General features: G+C 52.6%; 1 protein-coding gene across 1 annotated transcript in view; it reads left to right on the forward strand.

Moving 5' to 3' along the window:
* Window positions 1-579: 579 nt before the first annotated feature.
* The window catches only part of Hspg2 (heparan sulfate proteoglycan 2), a 98,952-nt gene continuing 82,237 nt past the window's right edge, over window positions 580-17,294 (forward strand). The window contains exon 1 of the mRNA XM_090335613.1: window positions 580-649. Coding sequence (XP_090191739.1) covers window positions 587-649 — 63 coding nt within the window. The 5' untranslated portion in view covers window positions 580-586. The remainder of the gene's footprint in view (window positions 650-17,294) is intronic.

The raw sequence follows: 17,294 nt of genomic DNA on the forward strand, positions 1-17,294 counted from the left end.
CGTCCTGGAAAGCTTCCCGCGCTTGTGCAGGGGCCTGGGAGCGGTTTCAGGAGTATGAAAGTTGGGGGGCTACGCCGGGTGCTCGGGTCCGGCTGGAGCTGACAGCTTGGGCCCGGTCTCAACACTCACGCCAAGCGGCCGCTGTCGCGGAGGGGGTGGGAGATCCAAACAAAGGCCCAGTCTGCTGCACCGCAGGCTTTAGGGAGCCCAGCCCGAGGTTCGTGGGCTGGCTGAACTTCGAGGGGAGGAGCCTGGTGGTCTGGGACCCGGCTCGCGGGGGCGGGGCCTGTCCGGAGGGGGCGGGGCAGGAGCTCGGGGCCGGGGGTGGGACTCCGGGACGGCGCCTGGGGCGTGGCCTGGATTGGCGGGGGTGGGAAGGGGTGGCGGGGACGGGGCCTCGTCTCTGGGACTGGGTGCCGCGGGGGCGGGCCGGGAGGCCTGGGGGCGGGGCGGGGCGGGGCGGGGCGGGGCGGGGCGGGGGCGCGGAGAGCGGGCCCCGCGGGCCCAAGAACTCTGCAGGACTGCGAGCGGGCGGCTGCGCGCGGCGCCGAACTGAGCGGAGCGAGCCAGCGAGCCAGGCCGGGCCATGGGGTGGCGGGCGGCGGGCGCTCTGCTGCTGGCGCTGCTGCTGCACGGGCGGCTGCTCGCGGTGAGTGTGGGAGACGGAGGGCGGGGGGCACCCGCCAACTTGGCTGGGGCTCCGGAGGCTGCGCGGCTGGGACTGTGGCCCGGGACCGCAGTGCTCGCCGAGGACCCCAGGCCGGCAGAGGCAGGCCGGCGCCACCCCGTGGCGGGGGGTTTCCCCCCCAGGGGACGCCCTGGCGGGGGACCCAACGTGGGGCTGGGGTCAGGGCTGGACCCGCGTGGAGTTGCGTGGGTCTCTCGGCCACGTTGCGGAGACTCGGAGTCATGCTGGGCATGGCCCGGCCTGCCATTCCTGAGGACCAGAGAAGAAAGTTCCAGCAGGGTGGGAACTTGGCAGGGCCAGGGTACCCCCTGTCTGTGCCAACTTGGCAGAAGCGGCCCTCACTGGTGATGGGGACCTTGTCAGTCCTCGCTGGAACTTGACCACGCTGCTGTCCCCCTGGGGAGCTTGTCACCAGGCAGGCACCAGTGAAAACTTGAAGGAAACTGTGGCTTTTATAGAACATCCCCGGACCCCGGAGTCAAACAGCCCAGGAGCTCAACCAATTCCTGCCCTTTACCTGAGTACCCGTGGCCTGCACTGAGCTGGTTAACCTCTCCCAGGCCAGCCCCACGTGGGCAAAGGAATCTCAAAATTCGGAGTTGCAGGGTAGTCGGTGGCTTGAATCTGAGTTAGTGCTGCGTTCAGGGCCCGTTAGTGGTGGTCAGGCAGTAGACGAAAAAGTTTCTCCAGCTTGCCTTTCCTCTGGTTTCCAACGGTGTTGGGGGTGGGGTGGGGTGGGGTGCGGGGAGAGTGGCCTATACTGCGATCCAGCCCCATGCTGTGGGCCTGGGATGGGGCACTGTGGGGAGAAGAGAGCTCCTGGGTCAGGAATCCTGAGGCCAGAGAGGCCCTAAGGACCTGAATGACCTCCTGGGTGGGGTCGGAGGGAAGGCTGCCGCTGGTAGAGGAGGGTGGGGCACATTTGCGCCCCCGCAGTGGTGAGCTGCAGAGCCCCCCACCCTCTACTAGAAGTGCTCCTAGACAGTCCCCCTCTGTCTGAGCCAAGAGAGTGACTTTTCCAACCAGGTCTGTGTTTACCTAGTGACTGATTCTCTGTCCTTGCCTTGCTGGCTCTCACTCACCTCTGCCCTCCTGAGTCACTTGTTAACCCCCACCACACACACACACACACCCGGACCTGACCCCCTTACTGAGCCAGCCCCATCCACCCAGCCCTCCCTCCCCAAATCTAGGCAGTCTCTTAATTTATCTGGCCTCTCACCCCCATACAACCAGCTGAGCCTGGCACTTGCTTCCCAGTCAACCTGAATTGCAGTTTTCCAACCTTGACCTAGACCTTGAATGTCTTTCCAGCCCAGAAATATTTCCTGAACTCCTCCAGCATTGCCCACCGATGAGGGGCTTCTCTGTGTAAGGGCTGCATAATGGCAGGAGTGGTAGGTGGTGCACTTTGCTGTGGGCCTGAGGAATTCCACAGAAATTCTCCACATTGGGCCGATCATCTCATTCACTTGTTCATTCAGCAAAGCTTCATTGACCATCACTGGTAATCTAAGCATTCATTCATGGAGCAAATATTTGTCAAGTACCTACCTACTGTGTGCACCAGCAGGTGGTTGTGGCTGAACAGACCTTTCTGTGCTTTCTTGGAACCCCCAGTCTGATGGGTCAAGCTGTGGAATTCTAGAGCTTCTGAATCCTGTGAGTCTTGAATAAGATCAGATTTGCTGTGCTTTGGGCTCCTCCTTGCCCACTGTACTTGATCTCTTCTGCCCTTTTGTTCACTTCCAGGAGGCTGGAGCAAGTGGGGGAGAGAAGACACAAGCTGGGCCTGAGGGAGCCCAGGCCTCACCAGGGGCAGGAGGCAAAGGGCTGGGACAGTAGGAACAGTGGTCTGTGATTATGTGTGGGAGTAATTTTGGTTCTGGGGAGTGGGAAAAATTGTTGGATGAGGGGGCTGGGCCTGCATGACTCAGGGTCTGTTCTGGCCAACTGACCCTTTTCTTCCTGCTAGGCTTTGGGGCCAATAGTCTTGAGGGGCCCTGGTAGGGATGATTGTGCTCAGGAGGGAAGTCACTTAAGATACCTGTTTCCTGCCTCGGCTGGTTTCCTAGCAGGGGAGGTTGTTTTTTTTTTTGGGGGGGGGAAGCTAAGGATCCTCCCCTTCCTGGTGTGACCTCAGCCCTCCCCTCCACACAGCTGCTGCCCTGTCCCCCATCCTATGTTATCCTTCTTGCTCCAAACTTGCCACAGGGACAGGACAGGGTTGTGTGAGTGCCCCAGGGATTCAGGAGGGAGGGAAAGCTACAGGTCCATCTACTGTCCTCTCTTAGGCTGAGCTTCCCTCTTCTGAGGAGCTATCCTGGCCCTGCTTGGCTTGGCCTGGGCCTGTTCTCAGTCTGAGTATAGGCAAGTCAGAATCTGTGGGTCTGAGGCCCTACCTTGTGAGACAGTTAAAAAAAGGTGACAGAAGGTGACCAGGTTCAGGGCTTGAGTATGGGTGGAAACAGCGGTGGGGAGGGAGATCTTGGGTGCCTGGCCAGGTAGTATGTATTTAGCCAAGGCCCACTGTCTGCTAGGTGCTCTTTTTTTTTTTGCCAGTCCTGGGCTTGAGCTCAAGGCCTGAGCACTGTCCTTGGACTTTCTCAAGGCTAGAGCTCTACCACTTGAGCCTCAGCACCACTTCCGGCTTTTTTCTATGTATGTGGTACTGAGGAATCGAACCCGGTCTTCATGCATGCTAGGCGAGCACTTTAATCACTAGGCCAAACTCCCGGGCCCCCCTTTTTTTTTCCCCAGCAAATCTGCATACTACTGCATGCTTACTACCATTGTGTGTTGATGAGAACCAGTTCCAAGCCTCTGATTTCATATAGCCCACAAGGCCTTGGGAGAGAGATCTGACTACCCTACTCTTGTTCTGGACTTATCTCCTGCCTCCTGCTGTCTTCCCTCTCTGGCTTTGCCAGCTATACTGATTTTTTTTTTTTTTTGCCAGTCCTGGGGCTTGAATTCAGGGCCTGGGCACTGTCCTTGGACACTTTTTGCTTAAGGCTAGGGCTCTGCCACTTGAGCCACAGAGCCACTGCTGGTTTTTTCTGTATGTGGCATGGAGGAATTGAGCCCAGGGCTTCATGCATACTAGGCAAGCACTCTACCACTAGGCTACGCTCCCAGTCCTATGCCTATCTTTGTCTCTTGAACTACATACACCTCAGGGTTTTCATGCCTGCCAGGCTTGGAATACTTGTCTCTCTGTTTCCTTTCCTTCAGGTCTCAGCTATTCAGCCACCCATCATTCTGTGTCCCTACCCTCCAGCCCTCTATGCTGGGGATGGAACCTAGCACTCACCTGCTAGTCATGTGTTAGTATTCACCCAGCCTTACCCAGCCTCATCTGTTTATTGTATCTGCCTACGTTTAGCTCTACACAAGCAAGGCCTCACCTGCATCTTCAGCATCTGACAGATAGTAAGTGCTCAGAAAATCTGCTTACTGAAAATGTTCAAGCTATAGTTACTAGAGGGGCTCCCAGAAGTTAGGGAGTTTGTACCTTGAAGCTCCCCTGGCTGCTAGCGCTACTCTCTCACCTGCCTTTAGCCAGCAATTGACTTAAGAACTCTTAGGGAGGTGAGGGTGATCTGGCTGCGATATCTGTAATCCCATTGATCCCCTGGGTTGATACAGCTGATCTGGCTGGCTAGTCAGGTGTACCCTTTCTCCCTCACTGTTCCATGAGTGTCCATCCTGAAGCTGCACATTCTATCCCTGATGGAGGATGACCAGTCTTCAGTCAAGGAGATGGGGTAGCTGTACTCCCCTGCTAGAACCTCCAAACAGACTCTTAAGAACTCTTGGGTCGGGTCTGGGTGTGCTTAGGTGACATGGGACCTTCTGGAGATGCTGGAGGAACTCTAGAGCTGGACTTTGGGGTGATGGTTTTTAGATTTGTTCTTTTAATTTCCTCATCAGACACTCTCTGGGACTATACAGACAGTTGAATGAGTCCAGGGACTTTTGGGGCCTTAGTGGGATGTGAGGGGCTTCTGCCACTGACTTGAGAATGTGGCCTAGCTTCTCCCATCCCCCAGCTTTCCCTGGGGGCTTCAGGTGTCCGTACCACCTGGCCTGGGGTGAGAAGTTGGGGTTGGGAGGGAAGGCTGCTCAGGATGTGGAAAAGATCTGCAGTTGAATCCGATGGACTTGGAGGCCAGACCTGTGAGTTCTGGACCCTCAGGGACTTAGAACTAAAAGCTGGGCTTCCAGCTTTTAGGGTTGCCACCCTACTCCCAGTATGAATCAGCCCAGGGAAGAAGGAATGTGACCCACTCCTGAGGGTCTGCATCCCTGTCCCGATGGAAGCCCACTGGCCTTCCCCATCTCATTCCTGCCCTGGTGGGAGGGGGAGGCTGGGCTTAAAATCCTTGCTGGAATGTTGCCCTAGAATGGGCCTTGGCCTCGGTGGCCCTGCCACCCCTCCTGCTCCCAGGGCTTGGCTGGGGCCAGCTGCCCAGCGCCCAGAGCTGGCTGACTGCAGCCCAAAAGTATGTATGGAACTCACTTCATGGGGAGCCGCCAGCCTCACTACTGAGGCCTGGTGGCGTCGGCCATGTCAATAGTGGCCTTGAGAGGGGAGTGGCTTGTGGCTGCAGGGGGTGGCCGGGCTAGGGGCAATGACATGAAAACCTCAGAACAAGGTGGCTCTTTTAGGCCTGGGGATATGGGGGTCTTCAAGTTCGGCTGTCACTGGAATCACATTCCCTCCTTCCCATGACACCAGCCTGGACGATCCCTATAGTCTGTGATTCTGAAGATGTCTATAACCCAGCTACTAACTTCTTTCCAGAGCCTTTGCCCCGGGGCATGGAGGAGGGGGCCCTTTTGTTCTGGATTTTAGAGGTATCTGGGGCACTAAGGGTCACAGCATACACTAACTGAATGAATTGGTGCTTCGGAAAGTAGTCTGTAAACCAAAGCTTATAGAAAGTATGTATTGAGGGTTGGGAGTTTGGCGTAGTGGTAGAGTGCTTGCCTAGCTTGCACAAAGACCCAGGTTTGATTCTTTGGTACCATATATGTACAAAAGCCAGAAGTGGTGCTGTGGCACAAGTAGTAGAGCTCTAGCCTTGAGAAAGTCCAAGGACAGCATTCAGGCACTGAGTTCAAGCATCGAAACTGACCAAAAAAAAAGTTTGTATTGCACTTCAACTCACCTAGTGAATATTTATGCTGCATCCTCTATATATTTGACAGTATTCTAGATGTCCAGGTTATCTCAGAGAACAAAATTCCATTTCCCTCACCTAGTGTAACTGTGTTATCATGGCTGGGGAAAGACAGACAATAAGGGGAGCATAGCACACAGTGATAGTGCCTGAGTCAGTAAAGACATCTGTCTGAGGAAGGACTGAGAGGAGGTGGAGCAGAAGCCCTGATAACGTTTGAACTGTCCTGAGACTTGAAGGAAGGGAGGGTGAATGCCCTTCAGGTATTCTGGGAAGGGTGTTCCAGGTAGAGGGAACTGGGAGCTTAGAGGCAGGGGTGTGCTTGGCTGGAAGCCAGGATGGATGAGCTGCTTGAGTGGAGAGGTGGGAGGAGGAGAGTGTGGCGGGATACAGGCAGAAGGGTGGCTATAAGAAAGGACGGGATTCTGAATGAGATGAGATCATTAATGGCCCTAGTCTAGAACAGGGTCACTCTCCTTGCCTATGTGGTAGGAAGTTGAAGGGCCATGTTTCAGCAATGGTAACCCTGGTGATGCAACCAGTGACAGCTGGAGCCTGCATTAAGTGATGGAGGTGGGAAAAAGTGGTCGAGTCCTGAATGAAATCCAGAAGTCTACAGGACTGGCTGGTGGAGTGGGAGGAGGCTGGATGCCTCTGAAATAAATCTCAGACTTGAACGTTTGGGAGGATGGAGCCATCGTAGGCATATGGGACAGTGCTGGGGGGAGCAGCCCAGCAGATGTGGGAGGGTAATAGAGAGTGGCAGGTGGTGATGGTGGGGTGGGGTGGAGAGACTGACTGAAATGCCAGGCAGCTGTCTCAGGCTGAGGGCTCTGTGCTGACCTGGGGATGAAGTGGGCCTTGTTGAAGCCATGTATTTAACTTGCTTCCACCCACAACCTGGCTCCTGGCCTCTGGCTTCTGGAGTTGTGCATTTGATGGGAAACTCTAGGAGGGCTTTATTCTTGGCCTTTTGCCCAGCCCTTGGCAGAGAGCAGGAGAATGTGGTCCAGTGACTTGTGTTAACTGTCTAGGTAAAAGGGGGCTTTGGAAGGGGCTTCCTTTGGCCCTATCCCCTGGAGGAGCCACCTTCTTACCTGGCTGCTGTAGCTCCTAAGATGCAGGACCAGCTGGGATGCTCATTCTGCCATCTTTTCCTTGTCCATGTTCTTGCAGGGCCTGAAGCCTCCTCTTCCCTTGTCTCCTGTGGTAGAGGGTAAATGCTAGACTCAGAAGACTACCTTCAAATCTTGCCTTTGCCCTAACTGGCTGTGTGACTTTGGAAAAGTAGTTTCCCCTGTCCAAGCCTCAGAAGTTATTACATGTAGGCTTTAGGGGAGGTCATGAGAGGATCAGGTGGAAACCTGGAATGGCTTCCTGCCAAGGGCAAGGCCAGTATGGTGCTTGACATAGGGCTCCGAGCGCCCAGCATGGCACTTCTTTGCTAGAGAGCCAGGCCCTTCCCTGGGCTTGTTGAGTGAATACATGGCTTTATAAGGGATTTGAGCCCTGGAAGCTGCCTCTGCTCTGTCATTGCCCTCCTTCCCCCACCAAGGCCCAGGCTGCAGCTGTGGGACAGAGTCCACCCTTTTACTCTGATCCCTTCTTCCTGGAGGGGGGCACACCCCAGGGTGTGGCCTGCAAAAGGCTGGAGCCTGCTGCTTGGCACATCATCCCCTTCCCAGATGTGTGCAGTAGAGGGGGGTGGCCAAGTGACTCCCAAGGGTACTGAAAGGATGTTCGAGTATCTGGAGGGGAGTGGCAGTGGGGGTGTCTTGGAATTCCATTCCAGCCCGATCCCTGGAGGAGGCCAGACCTGCCCAGGGAGCTCTGGGCAGGCTTGTGGTCCACCTTCTTTTCTAGGGTTGGTACCCTGTACAGCAGTGAGTCTGACCCCTTCGGATTCTCAGGGAATTGGCTGGACTACTGGACCAACAAGGGCCAGGGAAGGCTCCCTCCAATCCCAGCCTGTGGGGAAGGGGCTAGATAGGGAAGGACTTCAGAGATAGCTTCAAGTGACTCTAAGGTCCTTCTCCTGGGGTGGGGCTGGGGATTCCTAGCTGCTCTGGGCCCCTTCTCAGCCCACCTCCAGATTCCTGCCCCTCCTTTCCCTTCAGAGCTTGCCAGTGGCTCTGCCCCAAAGAGCCTGCTCCAGCCCCCACCCCCTCTAGCTGACTCATCTTGCTCTCTGTCTTGGCGGTTCTAGTTTTCAAATAGTTGGGAACTGGAATCATGGCTGTTCTTGGATCCTAGCTGGACTGGAGGGACTGAGGCTCTGGCCTCACAAACCCTAGTCCCAGAGGCCTCAGTGGCTTGCACAACTCTTTCTCTCCAGCCTTTTGCCTTCATGTGACCCTGGGATTGGAGGAACAGAGGCCTTAGAGTTTCATTCTCTGTCCTGGGACCTCCCTTGAGACCCCAGCTGCTGCAGTCATCGGCTTGTGCTCACACCTGACTACACTGCCACCCTCTTGTGCCAGTCTGGCCATGGTCTGGTGTACCCTCTCCTCCCCCAGCAGTCTTCAGAGGCTGGCATTGCCATCTCCATTTTGCAGAGATGAGGAAACTGACCCATCAAGCAAGAGAATGGATGACTCAGCATCCATCCAACATGGTACACCTGGGAGCAGAGCCCAAGTGGTCCAAGCTGAATCTTGCCTTTCTTTTCCCAGTGGGTCCAGCTGGGTGTGTCTTGGAAGAGAACTCTCCAGGAGGGCTGCAGAGAAGTAGATCTGGGCCTGCCTTGGTGGAGGTTCCCAGGAAGCTGGGCTATCCTGGTCAGATGACCTTTCAGGATCTTTCATCTGGACAATGGGCTGATAGTTTGATCCATTTTGTCAATTGTCTCCTGAGAATTTCCACCAAGAAGAAACAGCTCAGAGAACTGTGGCCAGTCCAAGCTCTTAAGGAGGGATCTGGATGGGCTTTCTGAAGGAGGTGGATTACCCAGTAGGTAGGATATGCTGACAGAGGAGGAAACACCTGGCAGGGCTCCAGGGCTCCTCTGTCCCTGAATTGGCTTTGTCTATGTTATCCCAGTGTAAGAGCAGGAAGGATCTTGCCTCTGCTGGAGTTGTTAAAGCTAGAGAAAGAATGAGAGGAAGTCCCCAATATAGCCACAGGGACATCCATTCCAGCTCCCACCCTGTACCTGGCCAGAGCAGCAGGCAAGAGGTCAAGGCCCGTCCTCTCTCCACTGGAGCCCTCTCAAGCCCACTCAAGCAGCCCTCATCCTTGGGCCTCTGCTCATAAAGTGACCTCCTTCCTTTCTTGTTAGAGGAAAAGCAGTACTGTGGACTTGCCTTAGGAGTTGGTGGTGGTCTATTCTCAGACCACCCAGTGGAGCCCATCTTGTCACCAAAGGCACAGCCTTCTTCCTCTAGGCCACCAGCCTGCAGTGCCAGGCTCTGAAACAGGTAAGGGCCTGAGATCCAGCTCTGTGCCCTTAGGCCTCTCCCATTCACTCCTGAAGTGATTTGCCCACATGGCTAGCCTTGTGTCCTTGTTGAGTGAACGAGCAGCCAGGAGCATCTTCAGTACCCTTTAACCAAGGGGAGCCTGGCACCAGGAACCGCAAGTGCTTTAACAGAGTGCATTCATTCACTCCGCAGTCATTCATACAGGGCCTCTTCTGTGTCTGCCCAGTGAGGGGCCTGAGGAAGTTTTCAGGCTCCAAGACCTCTGGGTGTCTCCAAGACTTGGCCTCCTCCCCTCCGTTATTCTAGCCACTGCCAGTGCATTTTGCTCTCTCTCTAGCAGTGATCTGGGAGGAGAGGGGAAGCAAGGCCAGAGGCGTGAGATGAGCTCACAGCTGTGAGGAATACTGGGCTGTTTATCCACTAGCTCTTCCTGGAGTCCAGGTTGGGGTTGGTAGCTCTGAGGAGTTCCTGCCCTTCCCCCACTCCCCTTTCTTTCCTTTCCTGGGGAAAGAGATCTGTCCAAGTCTGGAATGGAGTGAGAAAGTGGGAGGAAAGGGTTAAGGAGCAGTGGTTTCCCTCCTCTTGGGGCAGGGGTGGGGAGGGGACAGGGACCCAGGCTGGAATGTATGATAAGATCAAAGCCAGCTGCCTGCCAGGGCCTCACCTCAGTTTCACCTGAGCAGTGAAGGGAATTCTCCTAGCTGGAAGAGACTGGCCTCTACCCCTCCACCCCTCCCTCCTCCTGCTGGATCTGGGGAGGGAGGCCCACCTCTTACCTCAGTAAGTGGGAGAGGACCCCTCCGTCTCTCCTGCTCCCTCCACAACAACCTCACCACAGTAAAGCCAGGACTCTGGTTACAGAGCTGAAGGACTTTACTCAGCTCAGAGAAAAGCCTGCTGGCTCCTTGCATGGCTTATAGCCCAGAGCCTTCATTTTACTCCACCTCAGTCTTTAGGTGGTACTTTGGGACAGTGTTATGGGAGGCCAGAACAGCCCCGTGTTGGCACTAAAGTGTTGTGCGACTTCGGACTGGTAGGTTAATCTCGCTAAGCCTTAACTGTCAGGGAGGAATGTCAATAAGTAGTCCGCACAGTTTTGGTGACGGGCTGAATTGACTTCGTATATAACAGACGTGCTATTCCTTTGTGATTTCGTGGCTCTCCCTTCAAGACCTCCCTAGGGAACTTTATGAGCCTCAGTTTTAGTTTACCATCCCCTGCCTGGGAAGCCCCTCCTCCTGGCTCACAGTCCTCACCATCAGATCTCTGTAGAGCTGGGAGGGGGAGGGAGGCACCTGTAGGCTCACTTGCCACAGTGGTGTGAAGTTGACGCTCCTGCACTACCTGACTTGGCCTGTAGCCCAGTGCCCAGGTCTCACCAGCCTGGCTATGTGGCTGCTGGGTGGCCCCAGGATGGCCCAGGTGGGGAGGAGCTGGCCCTGGGGTGCTGCAGCTGAGTTCTGGCCCAGGGCTCCACCCTGGCCCCGTCCTAGTTAATGATTACTCTGAGCTCTGGAGAGCCCGCCTTCCCGCTCTTTAACTGCTGGTTGCACCTGAGGTATGTCAGCCAGTGAGTGGCCTGGGTGTTCCCTGCTTTAATGTGGCAGGTCTGATGTGGGGCACTTGGGGTGTCGTAGACAGCCAGACAGCTTGTGCTCCTGCCATGTGGGGCCTGCCTGGAGACCCACAGACTCAGGGTGAAGTGGAAACAGAGGCACAGAGTCCACATGGGAACAGATCCTGGACGACCCTTGAAGGTTCCCCCAGAAAGCAAGCCCTTCCAGCACAAACTTTCACACCTTCTTCTACCAGGCTCACTGCTGCCTAGGAGCCCCAAGGGTAAGGGACTGTGGTTGTTAGAGCTTTGATGCTTGGCTTCCAAGCCCAGCCTGCTGCTTCTGGGCTGTGTGACCTTGTAGAAGTCACCTCCCCTTCCTGAGCACTGGTTTCCTAATCTCAAACAAGGCAATGCTAATCTCTGCTCTGCTGGTATCAGCTAAGGTGAAGGATGTATTTAGCCTCTAATTAATATCTTGCAGAATTGCAATTATTCTATTATTGTTCCTGCTCAGCTCTTAGGAGAAAGTGAAAGCTGAATCCTATTCTCGGTGAGCTGGAGGGTTTGGGAAAAAGAAGCCATACGAGGCATCCCAGATGATCAGTAGGATGAAGAACCCGAGGCTGGGAGTGTCTGTGGATTGCTCCAGGCTGCTCTCAGCCCTCTCAATCTGGTTTCTCCCAGCCTGGATCCTTCCTGGGCTGGGTCTTGGGGCTGTGTAGGCCCAGGAAGGAGAACTATTTATTCTGATGGCACCAGGGCATTCTCCCTCCTACAGCTATTTTGAGAACCCTGGAGAGCAGGGGCGATGGTTAAATTAGGTAATGTTGCTGCAGAAGGAATGTCTCAAGTGGTCAGTGGTTGGCCTGGCTGCCTGCAGAGGCTGTGGGGAGAGGACAGGCCCCTCACTCTGCATCTGATTTAGCTGCAGCCTGGAGCTACAGTTCAGGCTGCTTTATAAGGTGATGGAGGGACGGCAGGCTGCTGGGAGATGCTGCTGGAGGCGAGGGGCCATGGCTAGGACCTCTTCTTGGCTGGCCTAGCAAGGAGCTGGACTGGGGGGCTCAACTCACATGTCTCCAGCTCCATGCATGTGGCTGTTGTTCAGGGTGGGTGAGGGTGGATTTGGCCTGGAAACCTGTTTCTGCCCCCTTTCTAGCCTTCTATGCTCATCCACAGCAGTGATAGATGGTTGTAGTCCTATAGGAGGTTTCTTTCTTTCTTTTAATGGTAAAACCAACAAGAAGAAAAACTTAACTTCCTTTTGTAGAGTCCTCCTCTGTGCCTAGTGGAATCAAAGCTCTTTACCTCCTTATGATTCCAAAGGTGGTCCATGTACCTATAGTTCCTTACCCAGGAGCTCTTAAAAATGCGGTTTGGTGGCTCAAGCCTGTAATCCTAGCTACTCAGGAGGCTGAGATATGAGAATCGTGATTCAAAGCCAGCCTGGGCACTAAACGCTGTGAGACTCTTATTTCCAATTAACCACCAGAAAACTGGAAGTGGCGCTGTGGCTCAAGGGGTAGGGCAGTAGCCTTGAGCTGAAGAGCTCAGGGACAGTGCCCAGGCCCCGAGTTCAAGCCCCATGACTGACCAAAAAAAAAAAAAAATACAGTCTGGGCTGGGAGTATGGCCTAATGGTAGAGTACCTGCCTAGCATGTATGAAGCCCTAGGTTTGATTCCTCGGTACCACATACACAGAAAAAGCTGGAAGTGGTGCTGTGGCTCAACTGGTAGAGGGCTAGCCTTGAGAAAGCTCAGGGATAGTACCCAGACCCTGAGTTCAAGCCCCAGGACTGGCAAAAATGCAGAGTCTCAGGCCCTATTCTTATCTGCTGCATTCAAACTTGGTCATGTTAAGGACCTCTCCTCTCCCCCTCACTCCCCCCCAGTGATTCTCATGCAGATTAAAGCCAGAGAACTATGAAGGAGAAAGAGGAGTTTAGGAGAAGGGAAGTCAGAGAGGCTGCCCTGGGCTTGGTTCCAGTGTGCCCCCCACCCCTCTTGTCACTGCTATTTCCAGGACTGAGTCCACCTGACAGCAAATGTTTGAGGAACACATACTGTGTCCCAGGCCTGGGACACAGAGAAAAATAAAACTCACTGTTCTTGGTTTAGCATGAGGCATGTGCTGCATACTAAGCACTTGACAGGAATTCTTTTTTGCTTGTTTAATTCTTCAGCCTCTGCAAATGGAGATAATAATGATAAGAATAAGGATAATAAGAATAATACAAAATAGTTAGCTGGGCACTGGTGGCTCATGCCTGTAAGGGATGCTGAGATCTGAGGTTAGTGGTTCAAAGCCAGCTCTGGCAGGAAAGTTTATGAGACTTTATCTCCAATAAACTACTTAGAAAAAGCCAAAAATGGCACTGTGCTCAAGTGGTAAAGCTCAAGACTTAAGCACAAAAGGATCAGGAACAGAATCCAGGCTCTTAGTTCAAGCCTCAGAATTGAGGGGTGGGGGTGGGAAATAATGTCACAAAGTTTCTTGTCTGGGGCTGGCTTTGAACAGTAATCCTCAAATCTCAGCCTCCTGAGTAGCTAGGCACCTGGTTTGTAAGCCAATAGTATAATAAAATTGAATTCAATAAATATTAAAATGCCTTCTGGACTTTGGGAAATAAGATTCAAACACCCACACAGTATATACTTGTCTCTCTCTCTCTCTCTCTCTCTCTCTCTCTCTCTCTCTCTCTCTCTCTCTCTCTCTCTCTCTCTCTTTCTCTCTCTCTCTCTCGCACACATACACATACACACACACACACACACTCTACACACTGAATGAAGAAACTGGGATATAGCTCAGTAGTAGAGCACTTGCCTAGAAACATGCTTAAGTCCTGAATTCAGTCCCCTGTACTCCAAAACAACAATAAAACAACTTGATGTTGGCCCCTAGGGAATTTTGGTATAGTGACTTAGGGACTATAATTAGAACCAAATTCCTAAGGGAGGGATGAGAGAATCACGAAAGAGGTGACATTGATCAAAGATGCATTGTACTCATGATTTGTTGAATGGTGACCTATTTGTACAACTACTTAATGATAATAAGAATATAATTTGAACTCAAGGCTTGAGCACTGTTTCTGAGCTTTTCTGCTCAAGGTTGGAACTCTCCCACTCAGCAGCTCCACTTTTTGTTTTAGTTTTTTGGTAATTTAGTGGAGGTAAGAATCTAACAGACTTTCCTGCCCAGGTTGGCTTCTAAGCTTCTAACTACAATTCTCAGATCTCAGCCTCCTCAGTAACTAGGACTACAGGTGTGAGCCACTGGCACCTGACAAAGTAAAAACTTTTTTTTTTGTGGGTCATGGGGCTTGAACTCTGGGCCTGGGCACTGTCCCTGAGCTCTTCAACTCAAGGCTACCACCCTTCTCCTGGGCCTGGGCACTGTCCCTGAGCTCTTCAACTCAAGGCTACCACCCTACCTTTGAGCCAAGCCTCACTTCCCATGTTCTAGAAGTTAATTGGAGATAAGCATATCAGGTCCTTTTGTGCCCAGGCTGGCTTTGAACCCTGATCCTCAGATCTCAGCCTCCTGAGTAGCTAGGATTACAGGCGTGAGCCACTAGGCCAGAATTTTCTTTTTCTTTTTTCTTTTCGTTCTTCCTTTCTTTTTTTTTTGCAAGGATTAGTGCTTGTTAAGCCACATTATGACTGTTCTGGGCTTTGAATGATGAGGGTCATGTCAGTGGGAGGCCAAGAAATTGCATTCCACCATGAGGGAATAGTTAAAAGACCACCTAGAAGTGGGCAAAAGGGCCTGTGTTCCCTGGAGCAGGTGCTTTCCAGTTTTGGGCCTGTAGAGTCTGGGATAAGGGGGGAGGAAAGGCCTAGCTGGGCATTCTTGTCATTAAGATTCTCAAAGCTGTAGGACTCCACCAGCTGGAATCATAGCTGGGCTTTGTGTTCACAAAGCTCAGGCGCCTTCACCAGCTGGGATCTTCCATCATCATTCTGCCTTTCCCTTGTGTCAGAAAATCAAAGAGTTTATAAATGGCCCAGAACTTCTGGTCTACGCCTGATAACGGGTACAGAGACAGAATTCGGGCCAAAGGCATGTAGTCTTGATGTCTTGATTAACGAGGCAGACTTACCGTACACGTAGGGTTTCCGCCAAGCCTTGCCAGAGCTCACAAATAACACTAAGTGGGAGGGAATGCAGTGTGGGGCCAGGCCGTTCCATGTCACCTCTGTCACTTAGGCTCAGGATGGCTGCAGGGGTCTTGGTTTTCTCCTTTGTAAGTGAAGATAATTCAGTCTCTGGAGCTCTATTCAGAGCTCCAGGTAGTTGTAAGTCCTATGTGGCTATTGAAATATATTTCATAAATCCATAGTACTGATTTTATATGTGTTTTGTGTATGTGCACATGTGTGTATATGTGTGTGTGATAGTCTTGTGGTTGAACTCAGGGCCTGGTTGCTATCCTTGAGTTTTGTGCTCAAGGCTAATGCTCTACCATAACCCCACTTCTGGTTTTTTGGTGTTTAGTTTGAGGTAAAAGTCTCACTGACTTTTCTGCCCAAGCTGGCTTTGATTTGTTATCCTCCAATCTTAGTCTCCTGAGTAGCTAGGATTATAGGTATGAAGCACTATTATTAATGAATTTTTAGTAATATTTTGGCTTCTGGGGGTTATGCTGGCTGAATGGCAGGCCCCCAGTGTTTAGATGTGGCCTCTTGGGATGACATAGATACAGGTCATCTTCAACTCTGTAGAATGCTCTTGTTGAGTTGGAGGCATGGCTTAAGTAGCAGAATGGCCTGCCTGGCAAGCACAAGGCCTTGAGTTCAAAACTCTAGTGCTGCTCTGGTCACCTCTTTTCTTTTTCATAGGCATCTTGTGAATGTTCTTGGTTGGGGAAGATTCATGATCATGGTGGTTTCTCTCTCTGTGGACAGAAGGAGGTAGAAATGGACTGTTGTTTGCTGACAGAATGGTGCTTACGGTGTCCAGTCCTCATCCAGATGGAGAAGGAGCACAGTTGCATATCAGATGCAGAACAGTGGTTCTGGGGTTTGAACTCATGGCCTCAAACTTGCCATGTAGGCATTCTATCACTAAAGCCATAGCCCCTAGTCTTTTTTTGTCTTTTTTTTTTTTAAGTGGGCTTGAGCTCAGGACCTGAGCACTGTCCTTGGACTTTCTCAAGGCTAGAGCTCTACCACTTGAGCCTCAGCACCACTTCCGGCTTTTTTCTATATGTGGTACCAAGGAATCGAACCCGGGTCTTTATGCATGCTAGACAAGCACTTTAACCACTAGGCCAAACTCCCGGCCCCCCTGGGTACTTTCATTGAGCTCTTTTGCTCAAGGTTTGTGCTCTACTATTTGAACCCATAGCTTTGTTTCCATTTCCTGATGGTTAATTGGAGATAAGAGTCTCACTGATTTTTCCTGATTGGGCTGGCTTTGAACTGTGATCTTCAGAGTTCAGCCTCCTGAGTAGCTAGGATTACAGGCGTGAGCCAAAAGCACATGGCTTTCATTACTCTTTTCTTTTTTCTCTTTCTTTCTTTCTTTCTTTTTTTTTTTTGTGGGTCATAGGGCTTGAACTCAGCTTGGGTGCTGTCCCTGAGCTCTTCAGCTCAAGGCTACCACCTAACCCTTGAGCCAAGCTCTACTTCCCATTTTCTAGAGGTTAATTGGAGATAAAAGTCTTAGGTCCTTTTGTGCCAAGGCTGGCTTTGAACCTTGATCCTCAGATCTCTGCCTCCTGAGTAGCTAGGATTACAGGCGTGAGCCACCAAGCCTGGCTTCATAACTCTTTTGAATAAAGTCATTATTATTATTATTATTTTATTTGGCCCAGCTGATCTGTGCTTGGCATTGTCTGTTACAGTTTGGATCTCTGAGAACATTTTTGTCTGGGCTGGCATCAAACCAGTCTTCCCTATCTCAGTCTCCTGGGTATCTGGAATTACAGGTGTAAGCCTCTGCATCTGGCTCTAGTCCTGCCTTCTTTAAGTCCCCACATTTGCCCCTTGCCTCAAAAGTCATGATTTGGTTCCATTCAGCCCCTTTAATTTCCCACTGGATCCCTGGGTCTGGCCCTTCTTATCTCCTTGTGCAGCTACTGGACCCTCCATGTCCAGCTCTTAAGATTTCCACCGTTGGTTCCTAGCATAGGGAGGGAACCTCCTTGGTGTCTGCAGTCCTCACCTTGAAGCAGAGGTGCTGGCTGCTGGGGGCCCCTCAGCAGGGCAGGGATGATGGTTTGTTGTGACGGGGGCAGTGGGCAGCCTGCCCGCTCCAACACGCCTGGATCTGGGCGCCAAGCCTGCTGTTTGCAGTTGGCCAAGCCTTGAACTGGCTCAGTGCCCGAAAGGACCGGCCTTCTCTGGCACCCTAGTAACAAAGCAGCTCGTGGGCTTCTTTGTGCTCAAGATGAGCTGGGCCTGGGCCTGGGGTTGAGGGGTAGGTCTTACAACC

This window comes from Megascapheus bottae, chromosome 6 (genome assembly GCF_031878675.1).
Source record: "Megascapheus bottae isolate mThoBot1 chromosome 6, mThoBot2.hap1, whole genome shotgun sequence".
In the NCBI taxonomy this organism is placed as follows: domain Eukaryota; kingdom Metazoa; phylum Chordata; class Mammalia; order Rodentia; family Geomyidae; genus Megascapheus; species Megascapheus bottae.